Source organism: Rattus norvegicus, chromosome X, assembly GCF_036323735.1.
Source record: "Rattus norvegicus strain BN/NHsdMcwi chromosome X, GRCr8, whole genome shotgun sequence".
NCBI classification, from domain to species: domain Eukaryota; kingdom Metazoa; phylum Chordata; class Mammalia; order Rodentia; family Muridae; genus Rattus; species Rattus norvegicus.
Window position 1 is genome coordinate 35277658 of NC_086039.1, and position 15456 is coordinate 35293113.

A 15456-nucleotide genomic window follows, 5' to 3' on the forward strand; every position below is an offset into this window, starting at 1 on the left:
TAGAGGTTGATCAGTGCTTTCTTTTATTTCCAAGTTGCCTTGATCAATGTAGTTACAAGAGTTGCCAGAGGATGAGGACAGAAAGAAATACCTCTGGAGTGACTGCCCATGGGAACAGAGGTTAATTCTGGAGTAATTTCATAAAACTGAGAGCTGTGAAGTATCAGTAAATGCCAATGCATAATTCACTTTACAATTGTTATTTTTCCAACTGAAAAAAAAGTTAGCCAAGTGTGTTTGTATATGCCTTTAACTCCAGCACTCGAGAGGCAGAGAATGGCATATCTTTGTGACTTTAAGGCCAGCCACAGTGAGTTCCAGTACAACCAGGGCTACGTAGCAAAAACTTGTCTCAAAAACCAAACAAAAATGCTGATCTTGAGCACAGAAGAACAGCTCACACCTATAATCCTAACTCATGAGAGGCTGAGGCCAGAGGATCACAGTGAGCCAAGACTATAGCCGACTACACAGTAAGTCCCATGTTAGCTTGCACTACGGAGTGAGATGCTATCTCAATAAGAAAAAGACAAAGCAACAGAAAAGACATGAAAATAAAAGAGGGACTTATTTGAGAAGAAGGGTTTCAGTGAGAATGGAGTGAGAGTGTAATAAAAAGAGGGGGCAACAACTGGGATATGAAAAATAATAAATAAATAAATCACTCTGAAAAAAGTTTTTAAATGACCAAAATAATTCTATGTATGTACGAAGTTGTCAAAAGAATAATAAAAAGTAATTTGAATTTAAAAAAACAAAGTGATTATTGTTTTGTTTTTAATGATTTTTAGTGGGTGTGTCTGTGTGTGCACATGCTGGGGTCAGAAGACCTGTGGGTACTGGTTTGCTGCTCTGTGTGGGTTGAAGAGATGGAACTCAGCCCTACTTACCCCGATTCCTAAGTTTTCAGATTCCCTTTTACATTTTATATTTGAGAAAATAGACTTACTGGAAATAAACAGAATGAGAACGTAAAATAATCTTAACTCCCATACTAACCTGTAGTTCATGTCCAGGTAAGAGAACAACTCATTTTTAAACCCAAAATTGGTTATAGCATATGCCCACCACCTTACCCATGCAATACTGTGAAGACAAAGTTCCCCCAATTCCTGCTTACCACCTTGAACTCACCATGTTCTGGACAAAACAAAAACACTTTCTACCCCGGGATTGCTGTTGAATTACATTTAATTAAGTACAGAAATGTGTGAATACTACAGGCTGCCTCTGGAGGGAAAAGAAAAGAATCCCTTTGGTTCTGTTTCATGAAGTAAACATTTGCAGATTCCCTTTGAATCTTCACAGCCCATGTCTAGGGAACAGAGTGGTGGTTTCTTCAGATAATTCTTTCATCTTAAGTATAATTACTTCAGAGGCTTAAAAGAAAAGGTAAGTATTAGTTACATCAAACAGTGAACAATACGCACCTTTAAAATCATCCCTGTTAATCTTTACAGCATTTTAGTTTGTTCCTGAAGGTCGTCATCTATAAGGTCATCCCACTTATCCCTCAGATAAAGAGAACAATATACAGGGAGATCACAATAGAATGACACAAGTCTTTATGGTTCTTTTGTTCTTGTTTTGCAATTCTGGGAATTGAACTTGGGCCCCAGGCAAGCCAGACAAGCATTCTATCACTGTGCAACAGCTGCAGTAGAACAGAGGAGTGAGCTCCTGACAAGTTGTCCAAAAGCAGCCATTCCATCTAAACACTTGCATATCAACTCAAGGCCTGACCTAACCTCTAGAGTGATCCCAAGGGACATGTGTCTCTGAGTATAAGCTTAGTAACACTACCCAGGACACTGTCCTCTTCGAATATAGAATATAGTAACAAAGGAAATAAGTTGCCCTTTAACACCAATCCTGTCTCTAGCCTCTTCTGACAAAGAAACAATACTACCTTTTCATTTTAAATTTTAGATTTATTTTATGTATATGTGTGTTTTGACTGCATGTATGTATATACAACACATGTGTGCCTGGTGCTGTCAGAGGTCCGAAGAGGGTATCAGATCCTCTGGAACTACAGTTAACTCACTGTAAACTGCAAAGGGGGGGTGCTGTGAACTGAACCCAGGCCATCTGCAAGATCCATGTGTGCTCTTAACCACTGAGCCAGCTCTCCAGCCCCAATACTATTTTACTTTATACAAAGGCAAGAGAATCTGCTCTGTTATGAGTGACCTACAACACATTCAGCAAGATGTTAGCTTTTTTTTTTTAAACTTTTTAAGGACTTAATTTATTTTATGTGATGAGTGTTTGCCTATATGCATGTCTGTGAACCATGTATGTGCCTGGTACCTACAGAGGCCAAAAAAAGGCATCAATCAGATGGCCCAGAACTGGAGTTGTAGATAGTCATGAGCCACCATTTGGGTGCTGGGAATCAAACCTGGGTTCGCTGGCCAGTGCTTTAAGCCACTGAGCCATTTCTTTAGCCCTCCTATTTTGGTTTTAATTTTTTTTTTACTAATATGTGTGTGTGTATAAATGTGTGTGAAAGAGAGAGAGTAAGCACCATTGTGCCACAGCATGTGTGTGAAGATCAGAGAGCAAATTCCAGGAATCCATTCTACCCTTCCAACAATGAATTCTTACCCTCTTAGGTGGCTTCTGCCATTCCTGAGGCAAGAAAGAGCTTCAGTTGATATCCAGCTCAGCAAACTTCGCCTCTGAAAAGCTATCATCACTGGCATCACTGTATATGTCACTAGATTAACAGAGAAAAGTCACTTGGCAAGATGGTAAAAAAAATGCTGCAAGTCATTATTCAAGGTTTAGCTCCAAACCTGTTCCATAATTACAATCCATGTAGAGAAAATACTAAGGGATATTCTCTGATCACTTTGTAGTCCAATGACATGCAATGGTCCTTTTTTGCTCAGAGAAAGGGATCACTTACCTTCATCACTAGTTGTTAGCAAATCTAGGAATGTGTTTCATGGGTTGAAACATATAATATGAAGAGTACCAGTCAGCTGCTTACTTCCACATAGCCTTGACTGTCCTACAGCCTGCCTGTGACTTGGTTTTTACTAGAGGAGTTCTATTAGCAAACTGATTTCATACAAAAGCCTGAAGCCAGGAGCCGTGCCTCAGGCTTGTATTCCTAGCACTAGGAAGCTGAGGCAGGAGAATAGCCAAAGAGTTCTAGACCAGCCTGGACTATTATAAAACCCTGTCTCAGAAAGAGGGGGGCAGGGAGAAGGAGAGACAGAGGGAGAGGGAGAGGGAGAGGGTGAGGGAGAGGGAGAGGGAGAGAGAGACCTTCAGGAAAATGGATGCAACTGGAGATGATAATATGTGAATTAACCCAGTCTCAGAAAGACAAATGTTGTATATTCTATCTTATTTGGGACTCCTATTATTTTACAAGAAATATAAAACCATGCATGTATATATGACAGGAAAGAAGTAAAACTGTCCAAAGGGACAAAGATAACTAATGAGATTAAGAGAAAAGATAAAGGAGGGTGAGGATGTGCAGGAAAAGGACTCTCAGTATTCAATATATACTTGTAGAAAAACCTGAAAATTTTGTTGAATTTGAATCATTTTGTAAAGAAAGAAGGTCACCAAGAATGCTCAGTGTCTTAAGGCACTTACTCTAGAGACTTGAGACCTGCATTTGATAACTGACTCCCAAAGTTGTTCTTTGGGCTCCACTCTCAGCACGAGGCAGACATGTATTGAAATACACCCCACACACATCCGCAACCCCCCCCACACACACACACACACAAAATTTTTGGAAAAAAAAAGAAGAAATGAGACAAGTGCAAATGAAGTCAATATGGACACACCTCAAAGGAGCTGTTGGGACTTCAACCCTGCTCCCTTTTGCCTCCTAGCATCATAATGTAAACAGTTTTCTTTTACCATGTGTTCCCACTGCGATGCTCTACCTCACCATGGGACCAAAAGCAAAGAGCTAGCAGACCACAGCCAGAACCCTCACATTTGTTTGTTTTTAGAAAAAGAAGGCATAGTTGATGGATCCCTCTATTTCAAGTCAAACTAAATTTGGGGCTAAATCTCACTCTATCCGAGGCTGAGCACTACTTTGTCCTATTCCTACTGAAGTCAATTTGTTCCCAAGGTGATGATAGGAACTCCCTATCTAGGAACCCAAGGCCAGGATTTATCTTGTTAAACAGCCACCTACTTGTGTAAACCTCCCCTACCATTACTGCTTATCTTAGTTTTGGTTAAACTGCTTACTTGTGTAAAAATTCCCCCTGCAGCTGCCCAGCAAGATAAAAGGATGTGAGTTTTGTTTTCCAAAGCCTCTTACTCTAAAATCTCTGGGCTACTTGGGTCCTGAATACCTGAGAGTAGTCCCAGAAGCTGTAATAAAGAATTTCAACTGGCTATAAACTGTGTCTGAGTGGTCTTCTCTGATGGGCTCCCCCTAACAATAGCATACACTAATGTCTCTTGGGTTTTCATCTGATCTTCTGTCCTAAAGTGGGTAATCTGACCTTCCCCTGAAGCAGATCGTGAGATGCTAAAATGAAGGATGCCCCCCTGACAGGGAAGGCCTCCCTGAAGACACCTGAATAAGACAGCTTTGCTGAGTTCTCCCAGTTGATTATCCTGACATCACATCCTGTCTGTTCATTATATTTCTCCATGCCTCTCCTGCTGTTCATCAGATATGTTATAAGAGAAAACACTAAAGAGGTCAGTGAGATAATTCAACGCGGAAAGTCCTTGCTGTGCAAGCCTGAGGACCTGAGTTCCATCTCCAGAAGCCACATAAAAAGTGAAAGCAAAGAAACAACTCCATAAAGTTGTCCTCTCATGTACACTGGAAGGGAGGGAGGGAGGGAGGGAGGGAGGGAGGGAGGGAGGGAGGGAGGGAGGGGGGAGAAAGCCAAAGTTACATTTTAGGTTTTAATTACTGTGCCTAAGAGATCCATGAAACAAAAATGCCTCTAACCTGTAAGCCCAACTACAGATAGCTCCTGAAATGCTGGAGCCTATTAGTCCCTTAAACAAGTTCGTTTGACCCATCTGTGCTGGATATGCTTATGTACTTGATCACATGTATGCTTGTCCCTGATTAGATGGAGATAGGAGGTACATATGCAGGAAATATGTCAGAATGTATGCTTATCCGTGATTTCACCGGGTGGGAAAGGTAATGCACTGTGGATTTTGTCTTTTTAAGCCCCTGCAAAATGTGACTTGTTGCCATTTCGTGGGAACCCCAGAGTGGTCCAGGCCAGAGCCCATCCTCCTGACCAGTATTTAATTAAAACTGGCTTGGCTTTAAATTGTGGTAGTGGTCTTATTCTTGACCTGTGTGATCAACAAAAGAAAGAACAAACTAAGGCTTCTCTGTTTGGGTCTTTATTTCCTGAAATGACTCCTGTGTCATAAAAAATATGTAGTGAATAAATATGTATTTGGGGAAAGGTGTTTGGGTTGGTACTGGGGTTAGAATGCAAGGCCTTGCATACAGAAGGCAAGTATATTTTTTCTTTTCTTTTTTTTCGGAGCTGGGGACCGAACCCAGGACCTTGCGCTTGCTAGGCAAGTGCTCTACCACTGAGCTAAATCCCCAACCCCGGAAGGCAAGTATTTTATTGTTGAACTACATTCCTGTTTTATTTAATTTGAAGCAAGGTCTCTTCTACTCTTGTAGTACAGACTCGACTCTACCTCCTGAGTACTGGGATTACAGGAATGAATCACTCTCTTCCCAATCCTCTTGTTGATCTTTTCAGAAACAAAGTCTCACTAAATTGTCCAGATTGAACTTTCGTTTTCCTGTCTCACCCTCTCCAACGAACTGGGATGCTGTGCCACTGGAGTTGGCTATGTCATGCATTTCTATTATTAATCTCTCTTTTGTAATAGAAGCCTCAACCAGAAGCTTTATCAGAATAAAGGCACAGATTGCGTCTCCACCCGCCATCAGCGACAAGAAAGAACCAGACAATGGTAAACACAACTGTATACTTCTGCTCCCTAGTCGAAGGCAATGCTGGGGTTGTTGAATTGTTGAGTTTCTTTTTAGTGTTTAACAACCACAGGGCCTCCCAATATGAAGGTACTGCACTTAACATCAGTACTTAACATCACGGAAGTCTCACTGTGAAAAAGTGGTCATTTTCTGCAGACACATTCCACAGAGCTTGAATTTGACACTAATTAGGCAGCAGACAAGCATGCTATCTTAAGACCCAGGGAATACCTAGCAGTCTACACACACGTAGTAATGTACTCTCTGAACTGGCTTTGAAACTGTAACTACTTTGGATCACAGCACTACTATGATTTATAGTCAGAATCATCAGTGTTTTCTGTTCTCACATTCCTCATAGGTCTGGGGTTTGAAAAACAATCTGTATAATATATACATCAATTTATGGTAACAAATATATGGGATGTTCAGGTTATCTTCAGTCACACATAGTTTTTTCAAAAGGACAGATCCTTACATCATCTCTATAAGTTAGCTCTGCGATTAAAGTGTGCTCGGAGCCATGGGCTCTGTTTGGGGTTCTCCTTGCCTTATTCAGTTTCAAATCAACCAGCATGTCAACACACTCTTCTGTAAGTCAACTCATCTATAGCAATTACATTAGCAGCAACTCTTCCATGCACGCCTGACCCATCCCCTAACTTTCACCAAACACTTGCTGACCTGGTAGCAATAACATGCTGAATTCATTAACTGGTGAAATTTCATTTTTGTTCTTTTAAAAGTTAAGAGGGACACAACCAGAGAAGATCTACAGATACAGGCTAGAAAACAACAATGTACTCTCTACAAACTGAGTCATTATCAATAAACAGATATACCAAATCATCCAAGTTTCCGTCTTGTTTATTCACTCTCCTTCTTGACTTTCTGACAAAATAGCAGAGGTATGGGGGCAGTGAGTAACCAGCCTGTCTCTATCTAGGCGTGAAAGCCATCTTATGGTAAAGACAACTAGGTTCACTCCTGTTTATGATTAAGCCTCTGTTTCTGAAGGATTGGGCTATGCCCACCTGTACCCTTAACTACAAAAGGTTCTGTACTGCCTGTTCCAGGAATGGCCATCATGTCTGTGTTTCCTAAAGTCGGCGATAACCATCTTGCAGCCCTACCTTTGTTTCAGAGGGTTATATGAGCATCTCTGACTACCTTGTTATGGCTACCTGTTGTTATGACTACCTTGTTCTGCCCTCCTCCAACCATGTCTTTGTTTCACGAGGGGCTAACTTACTGTCCTTATCTTCTGCTCCTGTAACCCCAACTAGTTTGCCTGCCGAATGTCCCATTTGGGAACTTCCTAAACCTAAGCTATGAAATAAGAGTCTTGTCTTCCTCACATCCAATGCTGACCTCTCAAAGCTCACCTTAGGGAGGGGCAGCCCATATACAGAAATTAAGAAGCTTCCTTTAATTAATTGCTTGCTTTAATTAATATGACCATGATGGTCTGGGTCACTGGCTTTCTCCTCCCACCTTTGGGATTAACATTAGTAGGCCAGGGAAAGCGGAGATTAAAAGATTAAGAATTGGTCAAAATAGAATATATGTTAGCTAAAGCTATAAACAACTTCTCCTTATTGCTAAAGTTAAACAACATCTCCTAGGTACACTTTTCAGTGAGGAAAAGGCACTTGCACTGCTATATAATGACTGAAAGCTTGGCCCACTTGTTTATTGTTTAAATTGACCCAAGGGTTGGAGATGTAGCCTTCAATCCTTAGCACTGCTTAAACTGGGCCTGGAAGTCCATGCCTGTAATCTCAGCACTCACACGGCTGAGAAAGGAAGAGATGCCATGAATTCGAGGCCAGCCTGGACTCCAAAGTGAGTTCCAAGATGTGGCAGGATCCAGAGCGAGAGCCTATCTCAAAAGTAATTGACTAATTTAAAAAACCAAAGAAATCAGCTACAACTTAATCAGAGATTGGCCAGAGATGTATAAACCTAGTCTGAAAAACTACATAAAAATGAACTTTTGCTGTTCATGAAGGTCCCATGTTCCTATGACATCCTCTCAAAAGTAGGGAAATATAGAGGATAAGGAAAAACTATTAGGCATATGAGTTTCAGAATTATTTCATAGAAAGAATGTTTAAAATTAATTAATTAATTAATTATCCATTAAAACCATAAAATTAATTTTTTTATTTTTTTTTATTTTTATTTTTTTTCCATAAAATTAATTTAAGAAAGAATTATTTCCTGGACCAGGGATAACTCCCTAGCACTGGCCTTGGATGGGTGAAGTCTAACCTTCCAATTATCATTTCCTAGCTGACCAGTGTCTTTCCCAAACTGCCAATGCCATTAAAACGGAACAACCCGAGTCAAGCAAATTGAGGCTCAGCTTGAGTTTATTCATCTCTAAGGTTAACAGCTCCCCCCCCCAAGAGTTCTGAGAGTAGCTAGGACAATAAACTGTGACACTCAAGAACAGAATCACCAGAACAGGCATTACTGCTAAACTTGCTGATTTAGGGCATTCATCTGGAGGCAGAAAAACAAGTGCTAGAAATAAAATGTGGGTCACCAAACAAGCACAGAACAACACTGGCTCCTGCAGCAAACTAGAAAATGGGAACAACACTCTGGGCTCTGTATGATTTAGGGGATTATTTTTGTTTCACACAAAACAAATATAAGGCGTCAGTCATTAGCTAGATATATGCACATAGGTATATTTCACTTAAAGATATACTGGCTCAATTTTAAGCGTAACCTATCTTTTTGAATAATAGCCAGGCACACACATTAGCATCTGCTGTTGTTGTCTATGGGAAGTGATTTTGCAGCATAGTTCACAAAGCCCCAAACTCACTATCCTTCTGTCTCAGCTTCTTGAGTATGGTAGTAAAGGCCAGCATTGTGCACAGCTAAATACCAGGGTCTTCCGTATTAAATTCTATTAAGTGCCACAAAACAGACATGTGTATATCTCTTGTTACCTTTAAGGAAGGCAGAGTTTTAAAACCGTCCAATGTAAGTACAAGCCACAGTGGCTCTCTAAATTTAAAACAATTAGAATCAAATGGAATTAAAGATTCCATCCCTTGCCTGTACAACTAGCTTCACTTCAAGTGCTTTACAGCCATGTGTGGTTAATGACTGCCATTTTTGAATAGGGCAGACTATTGAGCATCTCCATCATTTGAGAAAGTTTTAATGGATAGTATTGATTTCAAAACTAATGGGGCCAGCCAGACGGCTCAGCCGGTAAAGATGCATGCTCCAAGCCTTAAGGACCTGAGTTCGATCCAAAGAACCCCTTGGAAAAAGGAAGAGGATTGACTCCTGAACGCTGTCCTCTGAAGACGTGCACACACACGTGCAAAATAAAAATGTATTAAGTAAACATAAAAAAAAACAATACATTGTTTCTAAAAAAAACTATAATCATGGTAGTAGTCATGATTGTAACTATTTCCTCAAAAAGGAAATTTGAAGAGCCTTGCTATGCATGGTTAATTGAAGTCATAGCAAACAACTCTCATGGACATGTCTCCCAAAACTCCCTTTTACAAAAACAAAGTAGTTTATGGAACAATTTCTTTTAATGATTGTTAGGTTCAAGGAGGGAGAAAAGAAGAAGGAGAAGGAGAAGGAGGGGTGTGGGGGAGGAAGGCTGAGTCAAACCATCTTTCTATTCAAGACATTTTGCTGGGAATCTGAAATAAAACGCTTCAGTTCCATCAACACAACAATGAATCTACTTTTAAAGGCTTCCAAGGGAGTGGGAGGTCTTGCATTAGGAAGAAGCAGGCTTTGTTATTATGGTACCTATAATACTTGACCAAGGCAAGGGACTGGGACATGCGACATGCATAAAGTAGGCTGTGTGAGAGGACAGGGGAGGGGGGCTTGGGTAATGAGAAAGCAGGAGGGCTGCCTTCCATCTCCAAGTGGCACAAAGACAGGATGCCCTGTTCACGGCTTTCTCTGCTTCAGGCCTGAGTCCGAACAGTGGCAAAAGAAAACCCACCAGTTTCAATATAGGTGGGAATTGCTATCCTGGGACATGACTTTGACTTACAAGGCTTGACCTCAATGGTCAATGTTTATTTGTTTTTGCGACAGTTTTGGGGGGCTTTTTGTTTGTTTGTTTGCTTTGCTTTGCTTTGTTTTTAGCTCTTGCTGGTCTCAAACCAACTACATAGTCAAGGATGACCTTGAATTTCTGATCCTCCTACCTCCACCTCCGAAGTGCTAGATTGCAGATGCGATCTCCCAAATGCTGTGGATGGAAAGCAAGGGCTTTGTATATGCTGGGCAAGCACTCCGCCAACTGACAAAAACACTTCTGTCATTTGAGAAAAGTTTTAGTGTAGCGTATTGATTTAAAACGAATGGTTAACCTGTCTGTCAATGACTCCTGACTCCTAATAGATTGCCCGTATATGAAAACATCCCAAGACACTAGGGAAAGGGTGTGGTGGTGCTCCATATTTTCTACCTTTTATGCTACCCTGAAGCAACCATTAAATCACTTCTTCTCTATTAATAGAAAGAAGTGAATAGAATTTAAAGACAAGTTTAATGGCATAGTCTGGACTCCCAGCATGCTTTCACTCCTATAGTACTTTGCATCAAAATCCATTTCATGTGAAAAAGTATGTTTTCAAAACACACAGCCATGCACAGTTTTCCCCAAGGCATTGTTACTGCTATACTTACTTCTTTCTCAAAAGGCCCCTGGAAGCCATAAAACACAAGAGCAAGGGAATAAAAACTTAGTATGCTCGAAATGCGTTTTGCATCTCATAGTAAACAGGAGACTATAACCCAGGCAGGGCTTTAAAAGCACAGTAGTCTGTAGCACCATGAACTCCATCCCCAGCTGACAACCATATCATCAATGCCACTAGGAAGCCCAATCTATAAAGCTCACCTTTTAATCAATGCATAATCCCCCAAAGGAGTACTCAGATGTGACTTATTAACAATAATTTACCTGGGAGGAAAAGGCCCTGAAGGTATGGGTTGAAGTCAAAACAATCACGGGGTGGGAGTGGGGGTTGAAAAGATATTGAAAGGAACTATTCAAGAAACATCAATTCCACCATCAAAATCACTCCCCCAGCATGAAGTTCAGAGAGTACTGGAAACTGAACAGCACACTGATGCAGGGGACTGGATCCGACTCTTTGGTTCAGAGCAAAGTGAGGCAGGCATGCCTTAAACTGTAAGGCTTAGAGGGAGCAAGGAAGAGTGCTAAGACAGTACAGTGGCCCCTCAGCCCCAAGCCCACCTTCACAAACCCCGTGAGCTGACATCCTAATACGATATAGATCTGCATTCCCTCTCACTAAGCAGGTCCAGAAAACTTATCAATAGCCAGAAGGCAAAGACGTTAAACCCCTCTGGAGAGTTCTTGAGACTTCGAGGTGTTCTGTATGGATTTATGTGCATTTTATCCTATAAGCCAAGGTAAGCCATTAAGGGCTTTGAGCTGCAAAGTCATGTGGGAAGACTATTCTAATGGCAGAAGATGAATTAGGAGGATTAGGAGAAAAACTAGAGGCAGAAAGTCTAAGCAGGAGACTTCATAGTAGATAAAAGATGAAGGTGATTGGAACTAAGGTTAAAATTAGTAATACTAATATCATCATCATCATCATCATCAACAACAACAACATTTAAGTTCCTACAGTATACCAAGCAGTGTGGTAAATGATTTATGTGCAATGAGAAACTTAATCTTCATTATTACCATGTAAACTAAGGAATTTTACCTTGTGTGGGTGGACTGTGAGTCATGTGTATTGTTAGGGTACAGTCCAGGCCTCATTAATACACAGCTTCCAGTCCCCTTTTTTGAGACAAGGTGTATCCCTGGCTGGCCTTGAACTTATAGAGAACTACCTGCCTGGCTCCACAGAAACTTTTTATAAAGAAACTAGTGCAAAGAAACATTCGCTAACAAAGACATGGGTTTGAATTCAGCAAGTCCTACCCCAACCTTAATGCTTAGGGTCTGAATGCTTGCTCGGCATGGGCAGAGCCTTGTGTCCAATCCTCAACACTGCTTAGCAAATATGGTAATATAAGCCTGCAATCTCAGCACTGGGGAGTTAGAGGGAGGAATTCAAGGTAATTTTCAGCTACATAGTGGGTTGGAAGGTAGTCTGGTATACATTAGACCTTCCTGCAAAGCTAAAAGGTAGTATGAATACAGAGACTGTATTAAGTTGTTGAGCTTACAGGTATATTTTTTCCCAATTTTCTGTAGCATTATACCTAGAAGTCAACAGAAAAGTAACTCTTCTCGGGTTAGAAGACAGCATGTGATTTAGAAAGACAGAGACCATATGAATGAAATGGGTCCCTTCTCTGGCTGACTGCCTCCAGGATTCAAAGATTAAGGTATCATGGTAAGCTAGGGATGGAGCCCAAGAGGGGAGGCATATATAAAGCCCTGGCTGGATTCAATCCCTCAGCATCACTCAAAAAAATTAAGTAGCAAGGTCAATGGGAAGAAGACAATGGAGTTACTACACTAGGAATCTCGTCCAGAGGGAATAAGGAAACGGAAGAGGCAGGATTTAGTAACGCACTCCCTTGAAGAACCCTTTTAATTATGAAGTAGTTCTGACTTTTGAGTTTGGTCTGCAACAGTTGAACAAATACAGTGCATCAATAAGTACCTTCTCTATTATTTTTAATACCACCCCGCCTCTTGTTTTGCTGTGAAAAGATGGTTTCTCTGTACAAAAGATAGTAAATGCTGTTTAGTGACATGGTCCTAAAATAAAATGTTGCTCAGTTGTCTTAAGAGCCCAGTTTTATCCTCTTTTTCTGGCTTAAATAAAGTTTATTTCTAAAAAGAGTGGTTATTTTTGCAATGTTGAACTTGTAGGACAACGAGGCAACATATCTCTTTTCCTCAACCATGTTTTTTTTTTTTTCATTCTGTACAAAGGGAGCTATGGTACAAAAACAAGTCAGCAAGCTTCCTCCAAATATGAATAAATATTAGATTTTATAGGCCACAAATCTCAATCATGAATGTCTTTATATTATAACCTTTTAAAAATATAAAAAAAATCATTTTAGTTTGCCCTATACAAAAAAAAAAAAAAAAAAAAAAAAAAAAAAAAAAGGACTGGGCCAAACTTGGCTTGTGAATGGTAGCCTTAGTGTAAAGTATCTTACTGCATCTTAAAAGGGAAATGGTTCTCTTGAGCTTTCTGATAGCTGATGCCCAAACTCAAGTAAAGAAGGCCTTTATTTACAACTGAGTACCACTGTGACAGAAGTAGACTTGCAGAGTTTCTGCTTGCCCTTGACTCTCCCAGCTTTTTCATTTGCTCCTAAGTTTGTTAACCACCAACTACATATAGTTTTAAGTATCTGTGTTAGCAAAATTTCCAGTGCTTTTCTCTAAAAGATTAATTCCTTCAGTTTCTCTAAATCAGGAATTATTGGGTTTTAATACTCATATTGTAGGCGTGTGCAGCCTGTGGTCAAAGCAAGATGTCAATTCAGCCTAATACAAAATCAGAAATGTACTTTTAAAACATGATTTTTTTTCCAGTTTTTAAAAAAAGTCTTGTCACAATGTCAAAAGGTTGGACACATCTGCGGAATAAATGAAGATTAAAATCGAGAGGATTCAGGGAAGTCATGATTATAAAAAAATGAATCTAGCCAGCAATAATGTCCTTATACCCCAAACTGACACATCCTTTTTGAAGTCACAGAGTACATGAAAAATGCAAAACTCTCTATTTTAAAATATATTTGTTTCTCCCATGGATTAATTTTTTTTTATTTCTTCAATACTGGAGCTCAATCCCAAAGCCTTATATATGCTAAACAAGCATACAACATATACAGCCTGAGCCCAAGTTGACACATTAAAAAAATATTCTTAGGTCTATCTCACTCCAAATAACATCGTCTACTTTCCTGATTTGATATCATATAAAATCTGATCTCAGTCATAAAATACTGTGCTTTCCAGTGGAAGGGGAAGCCCTGGGTCCTGCTAAGACTGAACCCCCAGTGAACTAGACTGGTGGGGGGAGGGCGGCAATGGGGGGAGGGTTGGGAGGGGAACACCCATAAGGAAGGGGAGGGGGGAGGGGGATGTTTGCCCGGATACTGGGAAAGGGAATAACACTTGAAATGTATATAAGAAATACTCAAGTTAATTAAAAATAAAAAAAAAATACTGTGCTTTATTCCCATAATTCTAAAGCTGACACAAGGACACTCCAACCAAGTTCCAGGCCAGCATGGACTATAGAATGAAGCCCTGTCTCAAAACAAAAGCCCACTTCATTCTGAGGTAGATACTGCCTCAGAAGCAATTTGCACATCTTCTTATGCCAGAAGGATTGTCATGTTTCCTTTAGGATATTAGCTTTCTGGATCTGGCTAATTATACAAAGTGAGGGGAGAGCTTTTTACACCACCAGCCAGAAGAGCACAGGATTTCAGTACTGAAATAGAAAGGTTACCCTAACTCCAGATCTTTGCTAAAGATACTAACTATAATTGATTGCCCACACCACCAAAGCATGGCACATTTTATAGTTACAAGTGATTGTGATTTTCCTTTTGAACATGTAAACAAGAAAGCCTTAGGAAAATATGGGAAGTATATTAGTCTCAGTCCTCTTAAATACACAGACGCAAAATCAATTCAGGGGTGGAAGGGGCAGAGGTGACCAAGGTTATCTCTAGAGTTCCCTTCTCTATGTCCTTTTCTTTTCCTTCTCCTTGCCCTTCTGACTGGCTCATTTGTCCTTTTCCCTCTGCAAGTTTTCCTGCTCTTTCTTCCTTTTGGACTCATCCCAAAGTGAGTCTTGATCCATTCTCTCAGCATTGAGAACATCTTCCACATTGGTGTTTCAGAAAATACATCTGTCGGAAGAATGTTCGTTGTTGAAGGACCTGAATCATTTTTCTCATCTCCTTCATCCTCTTCATCTGTCACATCAGCATACTGAGCCAGCAGAGCAGCGTCCCGGTGCCTGTCTTCTGAAACCACCTGGGCTTCACCGTGATCTGTGCCTGCTTCTCAATCAAAGTGACGATGGCCTATACTTCATCTTTTTTTTTTTCCACTTTAATGGTGACATTTTGTGTTTCTGACCATCATTCCACAATTTCCTTATAGATATCAAGGAGGGAATCTTCTTTCAGGAAAGTAGAGAGGATACCCAAAAAGAATTAACCTGGAAGCTGCCATTATTCAATAGGCTTGTAGGGTCAGTCTGTAGCTGTTGGCTTTCAGAACGAATTCTCCATTACTAACCTGAATCACGTTGCTTTTGGTGGGGACGGTCTACATTGTTTGTATAATGCGATTTAGGATGAATACTACTTTCCTTCTGGGAGTGTAGAATTTGATAGACATTAGGCAGAGTATCTGTGTGACCAGCCCTTGGTAAGACTATCTCAACTCCAAATTTAAAATGAAATTCTATGGGCAGAAATATCACACACGT

General features: G+C 40.3%; 1 protein-coding gene and 1 pseudogene across 6 annotated transcripts in view; both read right to left on the reverse strand.

The window, feature by feature from the left end:
• The window catches only part of Ctps2 (CTP synthase 2), a 140848-nt gene continuing 125392 nt past the window's right edge, over positions 1-15456 (reverse strand). For all 6 annotated transcript variants that reach the window (NM_001034998.2, XM_006256900.3, XM_006256898.4 and 3 more), the window contains exons 18-19: positions 2611-2722; positions 1-1379 (exon numbers count right to left, since the gene is read on the reverse strand). In NM_001034998.2, the coding sequence (NP_001030170.1) occupies positions 2653-2722 (70 nt within the window). In that variant the 3' untranslated portion in view covers positions 1-1379; positions 2611-2652. The remainder of the gene's footprint in view (positions 1380-2610; positions 2723-15456) is intronic.
• On the reverse strand, positions 5599-15169 carry Ccdc43-ps1 (coiled-coil domain containing 43, pseudogene 1; annotated as a pseudogene).